The sequence below is a fragment of the Cryptomeria japonica genome, chromosome 3, assembly GCF_030272615.1.
Source record: "Cryptomeria japonica chromosome 3, Sugi_1.0, whole genome shotgun sequence".
Lineage (NCBI taxonomy): Eukaryota > Viridiplantae > Streptophyta > Pinopsida > Cupressales > Cupressaceae > Cryptomeria > Cryptomeria japonica.
The window spans coordinates 701,945,166-701,958,928 of record NC_081407.1 but is presented as its reverse complement, the minus strand read 5'-3'; the positions used below and the strand labels follow the sequence as shown (position 1 = coordinate 701,958,928).

At 34.2% G+C, this 13,763-nt stretch overlaps 1 protein-coding gene across 1 annotated transcript in view; it reads right to left on the bottom strand.

Moving 5' to 3' along the window:
* Positions 1 to 13,763, bottom strand: part of LOC131066990 (peroxisomal acyl-coenzyme A oxidase 1) — a 227,274-nt gene that overhangs the window by 190,325 nt on the left and 23,186 nt on the right. The window contains exons 2-3 of the mRNA XM_058001895.2: positions 9,040 to 9,148; positions 8,653 to 8,714 (exon numbers count right to left, since the gene is read on the bottom strand). Of these exons, the coding sequence (XP_057857878.2) occupies positions 8,653 to 8,714; positions 9,040 to 9,148 (171 nt within the window). The remainder of the gene's footprint in view (positions 1 to 8,652; positions 8,715 to 9,039; positions 9,149 to 13,763) is intronic.

Genomic DNA, 13,763 nt, shown 5'->3' with positions numbered 1-13,763 from the left:
TTCACATGATTCTATCAACTTGGATGAGATTGATCCTCATAGTGAATGGATAGTCAATGGATTGTCAATGAATGTCAATGATATGATGTTCTCCTTACTAATGAAGATCTTGCAAAATTGGAGAGAGGAGTAGCAAAAGCAGACAATCAGAAGCAATGGATGAAATTTGAAGAAACAATCTATCATCATTTTGATACTAACTTACCTTCTAGTTCGAGGCTTGAAAAATTAAGTTACACAAGAAGGGGAAGGAGGAAAATGTAGATTGTATTTGGTTTTGTTTTTTTTCATTTTGACATATCATCTTATGTAAATAGTTATAATGCTGCTATACCTTTATTATTTCTAATTTTGTTGTATTACAATGTATCATTCAACTATGAAACTATGCAATCTCAAATTTTGAGAGTTTGAGGATCGTATGACATGTGTAATGTTTGAATTACAACAAATTGATAGTCAATAACTTTTATGTTCTCTATATGCATGAGTTTCTTTTTTGCGTAATCATAAGGTTTCTTTTTTGTGAAGTCCTTGTCAAGTTTTTTGTCAAGTCTTGAGTCCAAGTCAAAAATTTGGGCTGCCAAGTCTGAGTCCTAAAACTATGGTCTTAAATCATGTCATTCCTATTATGTTATTAATGTCTATTAAGTTTTTCAATAAAGTTGCAAAGATATCTAGTCATGGTTCAATATTTCAACTAACAGCTCTTGCAGATTGTTCGAGGTTGCACTATACAAGTGAAAGATAAAGAAGATCCATATTGACAAAGGCTCAAGAAGTGAGGAAGAATGAAAGACAAGAAGAAGATTGGAGAACGGCTCCATAAGTCCCTTCAATGATCTATTTAAGTAACATAAGGCAAAACAAGGATAAGCATAAGAAGAGCACACATTTTGAATGATAATTCCACAAGGGAAAGGGGTTACAAAGAGCAAAGCTCAAATGTTGACATCATTCCAAAGCGCTGAAGTAAAAAGAAACTTGCACCAAGGTGATTAATAGTAAGTCATTTACACAAAACTTCAAATGTAAAACAAGTGTAAGAAAATCACACCTTTCAATTTTCAAGCTAGTTAAAAGTGGTGATTAGAGTGGCAAGTGATGACCAAAAGTACAATCACCAAGAGTTTTTGTATAAAAAGAAACATGACTTTAGGCTGGCAACAAATGCAACCAACAAGAAAGTGAAATAAAATGCCGAAAAGAAAGTTGTGCTTTCATGTAACTTTACCATGGTAAAATTGAAGCCCTAGTGGCAACTGAGAAGAGAAACTGTGCTAAGTATAAATAGAGTTAGAGACAAGCAATAAGTAATGTTTTTGCAATGACAACACAAAGTCACAATTATCCAATAGTATCACCATCAGAGCAATGTGAAAACTACTACCATAGCCATAGCACTTAATACTTGTCTATGCCATCACAAACTACTACCTTAGACTTGGCAAATGTGTTGCAAAGTCATGCCAAATCAAACACATTTTAAGAATGAGAGAAAGTTGTGTTTTGATTAATCCTAATTGCTTCACATAATCCAATTGCAATTCTTTGGGGGCACAGCCACACAAAACCAGCAGGCAATCTACTTTTGGGCTGGCATAGCCTCTAGGAAAGCTCACCCTTCTTGCCACAATAAGTAACTTAAAGATATTAGTGCCCAAATGGATGGTTTTAAAGTAAAAAGCAATGAGTGATAGCTTTTTCAGATTTTCTTTGTCACACAAATCCTATATAAAGAAGAAATGAGACTAGGCCAATTCCGAGTACGAAATGTCCCAAAATCAAAATTGGCACAAAATCAATGGGGAATTGGCACAAAATTGCGTTTCTCATTTTTTGACCTCATAAAAACCCTAAACCACATTTTTAATTCCTGAAAACATCTCTCACTACTCATTTTTAGTGATAGGTTAGATGATGGAAAAGGAGGAACAGTCGGGGCCTCCACCAAACAATATGCAGGTAGGATGGCTCCAATCCACATAATGATAGGTGTTTTTCTTCAATACTCTGATTACTGAGACTAATTCTTTCTCAACCCAAAGATAGGGATCTCATGAAAAGGGATGGGGAGAAAAGTTGTTTATTAGATCTGCCAACTAATTCTATTAATATAAATATTAGTAATGGGAACTCATTTTATATCCATTCATATAAACTATTACTATATTGTTTATTAAGTAATATATTAATAATTATATAATAAAATAATATAATTAGATTAAATAGTTATATATTAAACATTATGTTAGTAATTAGTTTAACTGGGGTGTAATATGTTTTTTATTAAAGTATACTTTAAAAGTTATATCATAGTTTGCAAACTCAAGCTCCGAGAGTACTTGACAAACCCAAAATTTTGGGCTTGACAAAAACCAAGATTTATTAGAGGGGCGAATGCAAGATTTTAAACTTTTAGAGAAAAATCCTTGTGAAATAGGCATTTTAAACTGCCCCAATGCATTTGAACCTACCCAAACGCATTTTAACGCACATTGCTATTTTTTTACCTTGGAATTGCATGAAACCCAACAAGTTTTCATCTTAAATCTAGTGCTTTTTACTATATAGAGACTTGCAAGTTAAACTTGAGTGTATGCAGCTCAAAAATCCACAAATACTCAACAACTCAAAGAGTACTCGTAGGGTTTTCTATCTATGAGTTATATAATAAAATTAAAATTTAATAATTATATAAACTAGTATATGTTATTATTAACATTAATATATTATTTAATAGATTATATAAAATTTTAAATTAAAAACTTGTATAAATTATAAATCATTATTAAATATTAATATATTTATTTTTTATTAATAGATTTAATTTTCAAGTATATATTTATTATTTTTACATTTTTTTGTATGGTCATGTTGGTATGTGTTTTATCATTTACCGAACATTAGAATAAAATATCCATGGATACTCTACCCTCTCCTGAACAAAATCACTACTTGTGCCAAGATTGCGAGCAAGACCACAAGGCGACTCCAAGGTCTATATGTGTGAACGGGCAACTTTGTGTTGGATAGTTACCTTGGTTATGTATGCTGAAATACAAGGGAGACTTACACTTGGCTCGTTCAATTCACAATGGAGATTTATCGTTTGAGTTTTGGATCATGGATTTCAAGAAAAATGAAAAGGCTCAGATAAGGGTTTAGAAATTATAATCTATTCCTAAGAATTCAAGCGATAGTATTGACTAGGTGACTTCAATAACAACACTTTACTTCGCCACGCTTAGGACAACTACACAAAGTGAGTGCAATCTTCAAGGGATGTGCTTATAATTTTCATACTCATGAATAATACCAACAGTTGAACAATATTACTCAAAGTAGAAGTTATATCCTCCACAAAATAAGCTCAGACTAACTTTACACAATGAACAAAAATCATTTGTTCATCAAAAGTATGAGCAGAAATTCACCATAAATCAATACTTATCAAATCTTGCATTCTTCTAACATACATAAAATAAAATCTAAACTATGATGAGGGATAAGAACCATGCCAACTCCAAAATAAGAAAGGTAATCACCATCAATTCGAACAATGCATTACTTATTACTTTCGCAGTTGTAAGCAACAATTAGTTATCTCAACATGTTTTGCAACATGCTCCCATGATTTACAAATGAGGGGTGAGCTCAATTTATAGGCTCCCCAATTACAATTCAATGGCCAGGATTGATTTCAAATCAACGACAAAATAAAACCCTAATTAGGGTTTGTTACAACAAACTACCCCTCGACCAATGAGAAAATTACATTTGAGGACACTTGTCCTTCTTGCTAAATATAAACCAATAATAAAATAGAAGGTTGTTGCATTGTGAAGTGTGCCTTCTAGAAGCTTATGGATAAGTCAGGTTCGTTGAACCTGGACATGCTGACTTGGAACAATATGATTGTTGAACGTCCTCCTTGAATTCTCCAAATTGTGTCGAGAAATTGTCAAGTATGGAATTTTGTTTGGAATACTCTTCTTGCCACCATTTGATCTTGATTGGGAGCTTGTCTTTGACTCTTCAAGAGATGAAATCCTTCGAGAAGTCTGGAATTTTCGCCAAGCCTGAAGACTTTTCTTGATGCCTGGAAACTCTTTCAAGTGCCTTGAATTTTGGAGAAGCATTCCCCTGTGCCTTCGCCACAATGAAGGAAATTGGAACTTTTTATGTGAAGTATCTCCCATACTTAGCCAAATTTTGGCTAGTCAATTTTATTTTGTGGCATCTTTATGTGGATCCCTCAACACCTAGCCAAGATTTTGGCCATCTCTATGCTCAAACACACTTTGCCTTTGGATCTTCCCTCAATTCTGAATCTGGCTTGTGCTAAATAGAACAAACTCCACCTTTGGACAAGAATTTTATTCATCTCTTTATTTTCCTCTTTGTTCTTCTTCTTTCTTCCTGTTTCCTCTCCAACACTTGTCAAAATTTGATTCTTTTGGTTGTGGAAAATTCCACACAGCCATTTTTCATGTGTCAAACTTTTATTTTCCAACCTGTTCGTTTGTTTGACCCTTGATTTCATGTGCTACTTTATCAAATTTGTTTTTCCCTTTAGCCATTTTCTCTCTTCGGCATGGCAAGTCGATTGTCTTCATGTCTTATCCTTGAGCCATAGGCAAATGTTTGTCTTGCTTATGCATCTTCACATATTCAATTTATGCCTAGTCAACTTGGAATGTTTATGTTTATCCATCTTGGCAAACTTTGTGCAATTTATCTTGACAAATTTTCTTTTCTTCTTGAACAAACCTTGAAGTATGTTTAGCCAAGAGTTTGGACATACTTTTCTTTAGCGACTTCTATCTTGCCACCTTCATCTTCTCCTAGGTGGACTTCATGAGTTTTATGCCATCCTTGTGCTTTTACCATGCTTTCTTTTGGCGGACATGATGGGCAACTTGCCATGAGCTTTAGGAAGGCAGAGTTTGTCTTCTATTCACCATTTTCCTAGCTTCACTTGGGCGGACTTTGATCATGTCCTGCCACCTTTGATTTCACCTTCATCCTTGCCACATGTTTTGGGCTTATGCTTGGCGGACCTTGAGTATTTGATGCCAAGGTGGACTTGAGAAAGTCTTAGCCATAAAATCCTTGCTAGGGCGGAGTTCAAGGAAGTCTTGACCTGTTTTGCTTCCATGCTTGGTTGGGCGGAGTTTGAATGTGCTTGGACATTGCTTTGTCCTGTCATGGCAGATTTGAAGTTTATTTTGCCATTTCTCCAAGGCGGGGTTGGCATGCTTTATGCCATGTTTTATATGCTTGCTCGAACCTTGTCTTGTTTGTCTACATGGCGGACTTCATACATGTTTATGCCACCTTTGTCTTGGACAATCTTTACCATGCTTTTTACTTGATTTATTGGCTTTTATCCTTCTCCTTGTGGGCTAACTCTGACTTCAATTTGCCATGGCGGACTTGGCATGCTTTATTCCATTTCTTGCTTTTAGCCTAGGCGGACTTGAAGGATGCTTTGACATTCTTGCTTTGGGCGAAGTCTAGCTTGTGCTTGCCTTGGGCGGAGTTGGAAACCTTCTTGCCATCTTGTTTGATACTTGGGCGAAGTTTGGAGTGTCTTCGACATGGGCGGAGTTTGAGCATGCTTTGACATTCTTCCAACATGCTAGGCCGAGTTTGGGTTTAATGTGCCATTCCACACCTTCAAGATAGGGTGGACTTTGCCATAAGTGAGCCATCTTTCCTCTTCACTTGGCGGACTTTAGGAAGACTATGTGCCATGTTTGCTTTAGCTTTTCTCCTTAACCAAAGGTAGGAGATTGATTAACCTTTGCCATGGGTTGCTTAACTGAAGGTAGGAGTTTGCCATTTGTTTGCCAACTTCTCCTTTGCTTGAGCGAACTTGGAAGACTTTGTGCCAAGGCAGACTTGGCAGTATGTTGGACATGTTTGCTCTTTGCTTGATTGAACCTCTTGCTCCATGCCTTCCAATTTGAGCGAATTTTTCATCTGGACAGCCATGTGCCTACTTCCATTGTCAGCTTTATATTTGATCAGCCATGTTTATCTAGAACAAAACCCTAATTAGGGATTTCACCTTGCTTTTTGTATTTGAAGACATAATTTTTCAATTTTGAGGACATGGGCACTGCTCAAATGGCCTAAGGAATGATCTTCTGGAACAAAACCCTAATTAGGGTTTTTACTCTGCTTTTTATACTAAGAGACCAAATTTTTCGAATCTGAAGACATGGGCACTGACCAAATGACCTAAGGAACAAAACCCAGGTTCTACTTTCAAAAAAGCAAAAAAAAGCAAAAAGCGAAAAAAAGCCAAAAGCAAGCCAAAAAAAGTTGCTTCCCGGATTGTGCCCAAAGTGCCAAAAATCAAAACTTTCTACATTTAGAAAAAAAAAAAGCAAAAAAGAAAAAATTTCTAAAAATAGAAAGTTGTCAGAAATGACCCAAAGCAATTGCGATCCTCGTCCTTCAGACCTTCTAAACACTTTGACAACGTTCAAACACTAATCTGACCATGAATTCTCTATTTGGGTCGAGATGATTTCTCAAAAACTCTGACTCCTCATTTGCAAAAAGATTGGTGATTAGCAGTTGCGATGCCAAAGCAAAACCCTAAAAAGAAAAAACAGGGGGTCCCCATTTGCGATGGGGCAATGTGTGAAAGAGGTCACAACAGGTCATACCCAAACGTATCCAACCCCTACAAAAAAATTTGCCATACGCACACACCCATAACCATACCCGATTCGGCAACTTAGTTTAAAAGTGCTAATGTAATGAACAAGTGTAACATCCCCAATCAGAAACCCTAGAAATATATGCAATTTTATTGTAATGTAATTTAGTTTGCTATAATTCTAATGTGTACCTCTGCTATAGTACCCTGTCATTGTAATAAGCATTTATAATAGCAAATTGTATCAGCATATAGGTTTTTGCCATACAAATTGGTTCCAGACCTCAGTCAGAACAATCATCTTATTTGTGGTGTTATTTATTTCTGCAGTACCCTGCTGGTATACTTGTGAGTTTAGCATTCTGCTGTCCACAAGGGTTTGATTGAATATTGCTGTTCCTATTAGACAAATATTGTTTTTATATCAGTATTTTATAAGTCTCAAATTGCTGAAATAATAATAAAATGTGATGTGCTAAAGGGTTTCAGTTTTGAGTATTGGTATTGCATTTTCTGCTGTTTAGTATTTTTGTTTATATCCTATTATATTGCATAGAAAGACAACACAAAAAATTTGAGTTTATAAAAATATTATAAAGGGATTACAATTTGTTTAAGTTATTGTTTGGTATTTTTTATATTTTTGTATTTTAAAAATCAAATATTAACTTTTATATTATTTTAATCACTGTCATCAAAGCTCAGAGAAGCACAAACATTTATCCTTTTGATAAATTTTAACAAACAAAATCAGAAATCAGCTTCACTAAAATTAAAATAAATGACCCTGAGGTAATGGAGTAAAATGGATGCACCCTCTTCAAGATTTCCATGCATACAAAATAGAATTAGTAGATGGAAAAGATATACAATAATGGGCATTGTGTCCCCCATATCCCTATTTTGATCCACATTGCATAGAATTCATTGACATACAGATTGAAAAGTACAATGCTGTTATTGACTATGAAATTTAAAGAAATGGATTGATATGTCATTCTTCATAGTATGGGTTAAGACTCGGACTTGGGACAAACAGAGAAAGCCCTTTTTTGCCTTGGACTTGTATTTGGAGCCAAAACTCGGCACAGAAAGCAAATCTCAGCAATTGAAAAAGTATATAATGTACATAAAAATGTTTTTAATGATTTTTGTTTGAAAACTTCCAGTTGATTTTCTCATCTGCAAGCCCTCATCAACACACGCTGAGTTTCAACACTATGCTTCATAGTTCTATCATTAAAAGCAAAAGAGCTATGTTGCATAAGAGTAATAAAATTTGTATATTCTTTCTAGTTCTGTCCCAAAATTAGAAAAGAACAAGATAAGTAAATCAATGTTTTGAAGCATTTATTAATGATGGGGAATATAGATATTTTAAGCCCTTGTGAAAATCAAAATATGCATTTACAACCAACTTGTTCACATTATTAACTTCCTTCATAAAGGTAATTATTAGGTTGAAACTGACAAAGGCACCCCACTTAGATGATCATTTATTGACTCATCGCACAGTAGTCTGCATTCAATTCTATAGTATTATTGGTTAAAAACAATATGGTTCCACATAAGAAGCTTGTTTGTTAAACCTTTATCACCTATAGCCACTTGATGTGCACCCAAAACATTTCTTGCAACCATTATGGTGATGATTAAGAGTCATCATTCTCCCACTCAGTCCTAGAAATTTTACATCATGTCTTGCAATGCAAAAAATATGCTGAGTTTAACTAATCTATTTTCTAAATTTTCAAACTATAGCAGAACATATTGTAAATGTTATTTTGAAATATTCATGGGTGCTGGACTATTCATGCTTATAAGATTATTATGAAGGAAACCGAAAAACTATATGAAAAACTTAAAACACCACTTGCTATGATATAAGGAATATCCATAAAGAGGAAATATATACTCTAGCATGGCATATAAAGCTTCTATTAAAGAGAATATCTTAGAGAATAAATTATCCTCACCCAATGCAAGGTGTCATATGCTTTCTCATCTCTAAGTATCCTTAACGTATTCGCATCTGCCTCTGTTGGAGTAAGACAAGGAAAAGTCAACAAATACACTCAATAGAAACCAGATAATTTTTTGCAAAACAATTCCAACTCAAACTTGAAGTTCTAATGCCACATCCAAAATTTTAGCAATTCTATTTTTTTAATTTGCTGGAAAGAAGAGATTATAGTGAAATTTCAATCAGATCCATTGAGGTATACAGATATTGCTTCTCCCCCTTACAAATTTTTCAAATGATCATTTGTTAAACTTGTTTCACTCACTTTATTCCTAATCTTGCCCAATTTTTTAAAGAATCTGTTAAAATTCATCCATGATTTCAAAGAAAAAATATTCACCTGTAAGCCCAAGTTCAATAGCAAGTTCATTACAGTGAGCTGCTTTTCTTATTCCACCAAGAAAGAGCTCTTTGTGAGTCATCCTTGGCCTGTTGTCCTTCCGAAAAACCTGAGAAATAAATTGAAGATGTAGACACCCATAATAGTATAACACATCAAAATGTCGATCCAATTAATTTCTTAATGGAGCATCCCTACTACTAAGTGCTCTAACATAAAATGGGAAAATCAATCAGAACAGAATTTTATTTGTGAAAATAACTTTATCAAATATACCTACCTTTTCATCTCATTTCTTACAATTGGATTCTTCTCTAGGCACATGGCTGAGGAAACACAATAGATCAATTACTCTGACCACTTTTCAAAAGTAATCACAGATTGGAAGGCCTGAAATTGGAACTTATTTCTGCTCATTAAAATGTGTAGCATAGAGATACTTGCATCTCTCTTTTCAAGAATGACCAAGAGAAATTCAATATACTCAGGGAATCAGATGGGCAGACACCAAAATCAAGGAAAACCAACCTTGGTGGCAATGAAAATAGAAGACATGCTTGCACACTTTTAAACTGCATTTGCTCAAGTACTGACTCAACCTTACACTTGACATTCATTACTAGTAGCATTCAGATCAAAAGCATTTATGGCACAAATGACTGCTCTAAGTAATGTATCTAACCAGATATCCACACAGTTTTTACAATTGTCCTTTATGGGGATAGAGATAAGCATTTAAGAAGTTACCGAAAACAAAATATTTGCTGCTCAGTTGAGCCTTTGTGACTCTCTTCTCCTCTCAGCATTAAATAGTTCCTTGCATGCTGTATCTCTTCTAAAACTTCATGCAGACAATTGTCAGCTAACACTATCAGCAATATTATAGTCAATAGCATAGAAGATCAATATCCAAACTGCAGGAAAACATTTATTTCTAGAACAAAGTTAGAATCTTAGATATTATGAGCACATGCTTTTATTAAATCAGGTAAGTTAAACTTAATATTAATTTGAATACTTGATCCCCATTTCCTAGGTCAGTATCTTTTGCAGGGATTAGCCTATTGACAGGAGTCCCCATAGGCTAATACAGTGGACAGGGGACTTACAGAGTGGAACAGGAGACTTTGGGGAGGCATATGAATCATTTCTGGAGTCTTGAGCCAGTTTCCTATTTTTTAGGGAGTGACTATTAGTTCACCCAGAGTTTGGGGAAGCATAGCAAGAGACACTAGGAGCATCCCCAGTTGCTTGGGAACTGTCTCCTAAATTTTAGGGAGGTTCCTATTTTTTAGGAGCAGACTAGTAGTCACCAGTGGACCCACCAGGACGTCGGAAGAATTGTCAAGGATCCAGTGGAGTGAATTTCAGTGATTAGGGGCAGTTCCTTAGTATTTGAGGAGGATCCCTAATTTTTAGGAGAGACTGGTAGTTGGAGCACTATGCCCAGTTATCACCCCGGGTGTACCAGTGGCACCATCAGGTTTCAGTTCGGGGGTATTGGGTTTGATTTCAGGAAGAAATCTAAATATTTAATTAATAACTTTAACATCTTCATTTATTTAAATAAAATGCTTCAATAAAGTTATTATATTATTATTATAAAAAGGGGCCAAGTGGACCCCCTTGGGAGTCATGATGCCTAGGAGACATAATGTTGTTTTTAAAAACATACTGAAATAAAATTAAGTTATGCATCTCCAAGAGGGTTCGAACCAATTAGAGAAAGCATATTCCAAGGAATAACCAAAGAATATGTCAAAAGTGCCTTTTGTAGGGAATTCGCTCCATGGGAAGTTAATAAAGTGACTTTGGTGGGAAATTTGGGCAGTCAAGAACTCATTTTTACATCAGAAAATTGGTATTGGAGCCTGGTGCGGGGTTTAAGCAGTGATTGCAGAGTGTTGGTGTAAATAAATATTCATTTTGGATATTATTACACTTACTTAAGTTAACTTAGGATAATGCATCTCTTCGTAGTTTGGTTTTGAGACACTTAGGGAAGTGTGCACATAGGGATAGAGCTTGTAGGAGAAATTCCACCTTTTGTGGTCTTATTTTGCTGTTACACTCCACATTCGGTGGGTCATCCACCTCTTGTGGAATATTATATTATTTCTCCTACCTACCCCTAGTATTTCTTACCTACCCTTGTTTCTCATTGAGCCACATGTCATATTTGTGTGCTCATACATCCATATGGCCTTGCCTATATAAGCAAGCCTATATTCATTGTATTGGTTAATCCAGTTGATCATTTTGCATATTGATGAGAATACAGTTTGTTCTTGTCATTCTATTGTCTTTTTTATGCTTTTCATTGTGCCCTTGATCTTGGCAAAATCCTACACAGAGCTTTTGAGAACGTACACTCTCAGAAGATCAAATGCCTACAAGTGTGTCAGACCATCTAAGGGTATTCTACAAGACAATTTCTCTTTATCAGCTTATTTGGTGAAAGAAGCAGTAAATCAGTCAGTGTAAAGAGCAGAATCGAAGGGGCAGGTTGCAGATCGGACCTTAGTATTGGCAGATCTGTAATGACCCTTACTATTTATAGCTTATTTATGAGCACCTACATTATTTGGGTTTTTTAATTAAGAGTGGAAGCTCTTGTGTTTTAATCATAGATATTATCATATTCAACATTTATATGTTACCATTATTAATCCCCAAATTATAAATTTACAGTTATATTATTATATTAATTCACAATTAATAATTATATATTATTTTCCAAAGTATATGTTTATAATTATACTATTTACTGATTACATGTTTTATCCACAACTAAATTATTATTTGACACACGATTATTATATTATTCTATATTCTATATTAATATTAATATTGATATTGATATTATATTATTATATTATATATTATAATAATATTTGTTATTATATTATTACATAATTATATACTCATTTTCAATTAATCATATTATATTATTTATTGTGGCTGACCCGAGTGGGCAGCCACACCCCTTTTCCATGACTCTTTGGGAATACGTAACCCCCAGCCTTCCTTCAATAGGATGGGGCTCTTTAAGAGGGGGAAATAATAAAGGAAAAGGGGAGACGGAAAAAAGGAGGAGAAAAAAAAGAGTATGGGGTGTGGAAGACAGAGAATCGTGGGAAGGAAATAATATACGTAGGGGAGATATTTGGTGGATAAAATAAAAATAAGTGTGCTGAATGTAAAATTATTTCAGTCAGCAACATAGCAGTGGAAGATAAAGGAAGTGTAGAGTGGACTGAAAATCATGTGAGAGTGTTGTGTAAAATAAGAAATATTATCAATTATTGATTTCCAGATTTGAATTGCTCTAGTAGAGAAGAAGTTTACAATATGGAAACACATATTTCAATTATATAAATCAGAGAAGGTTTCATGGATGTTGCATATTCATAAGGATTCTAATCAGAGAAAGCAACCAGATTGAGGACATTTGAATCTACTACATAAAGGCGGATATATACTTAATTATTTTGCATGAATTTTAGAGTCATAAAAGCAGGAACAGCAAACCACCATATAGGCAGATGTGTAAGAAGTTAATGACATTATTCAGGAGAAGCAAGCAGATCTTCATTTAGATCAATATCATTTTCTTAGGCCTACAAACTAGACCTCTTATCAGAAATTCATGAAGTTGTATTAATCCTTAGTTCCCTAATAATTTATTATTCATTTGATTGTTCGTTTGTTGAATATGTCATTAAAATTTTATGCAATATTTTAAAAAAAAACTGTATTGAGTTTTTTACTACACAGCATTTTGGGGATATGGATGGTGGGATAGAAGATCAATATCATTTTCTTAGGCCTACAAACTAGACCTCTTATCAGAAATTCATGAAGTTGTATTAATCCTTAGTTCCCTAATAATTTATTATTCATTTGATTGTTCGTTTGTTGAATATTTCATTAAAATTTTATGCAATATTTTAAAAAAAAAACTGTATTGAGTTTTTTACTACACAGCATTTTGGGGATATGGATGGTGGGATAGCAGGGTACACATTATGGGGATGGTAGTCTGAAGGCCATTTTGGGGGGATGACAGTATACACACACACACACACACACACACACACACAAATGTCCCCACTTTGAAATAGAATTTAATAATAAATAATAAATAATAAAATTAAAATACAAAAGAATAAAAAATTAAGATTAAATTGAAATATAAAGGAATATAATTAAATAATTAAAATTTGATTAAAGTTAATGAATGGTCAAAAGGCATGAAATGATAAGTTGTGACTCCCCCAAAAATGAGGTATAAAAGGGAGACGACAACCCTTCAAAATTATTGCCTTTTAAAAGAGACAAAACCTTATCTACTTCCCATTCCTTTCTTCCTCATTAATCCTTCCTTGATTCCCATGCTTCATTCATTTCTTCCCTGCTCCTTATCCCTTTTCAAATGATCTCTTTTGTCTCTTATATCTCATGTTTGAGAGAGTCGCAACTCTTCATTCCATGCCTTTTGACCATTCATTAACGTAATTAGATTTTAATTACAGTTTACTATATTTTTATTATTTTATGTCTATTATTATTTATTATTAATTCCTATTTCAAAATGGGGGCATTACAGGTTTACATCTATTGCTGCCATATTTCAATTGATTTGAATATTAGATGTTGATATCCTTTCAGTTTGGGAGTGGTGAAGGAGATCTTACATTACACGGCTTGATACATGTTAGTAT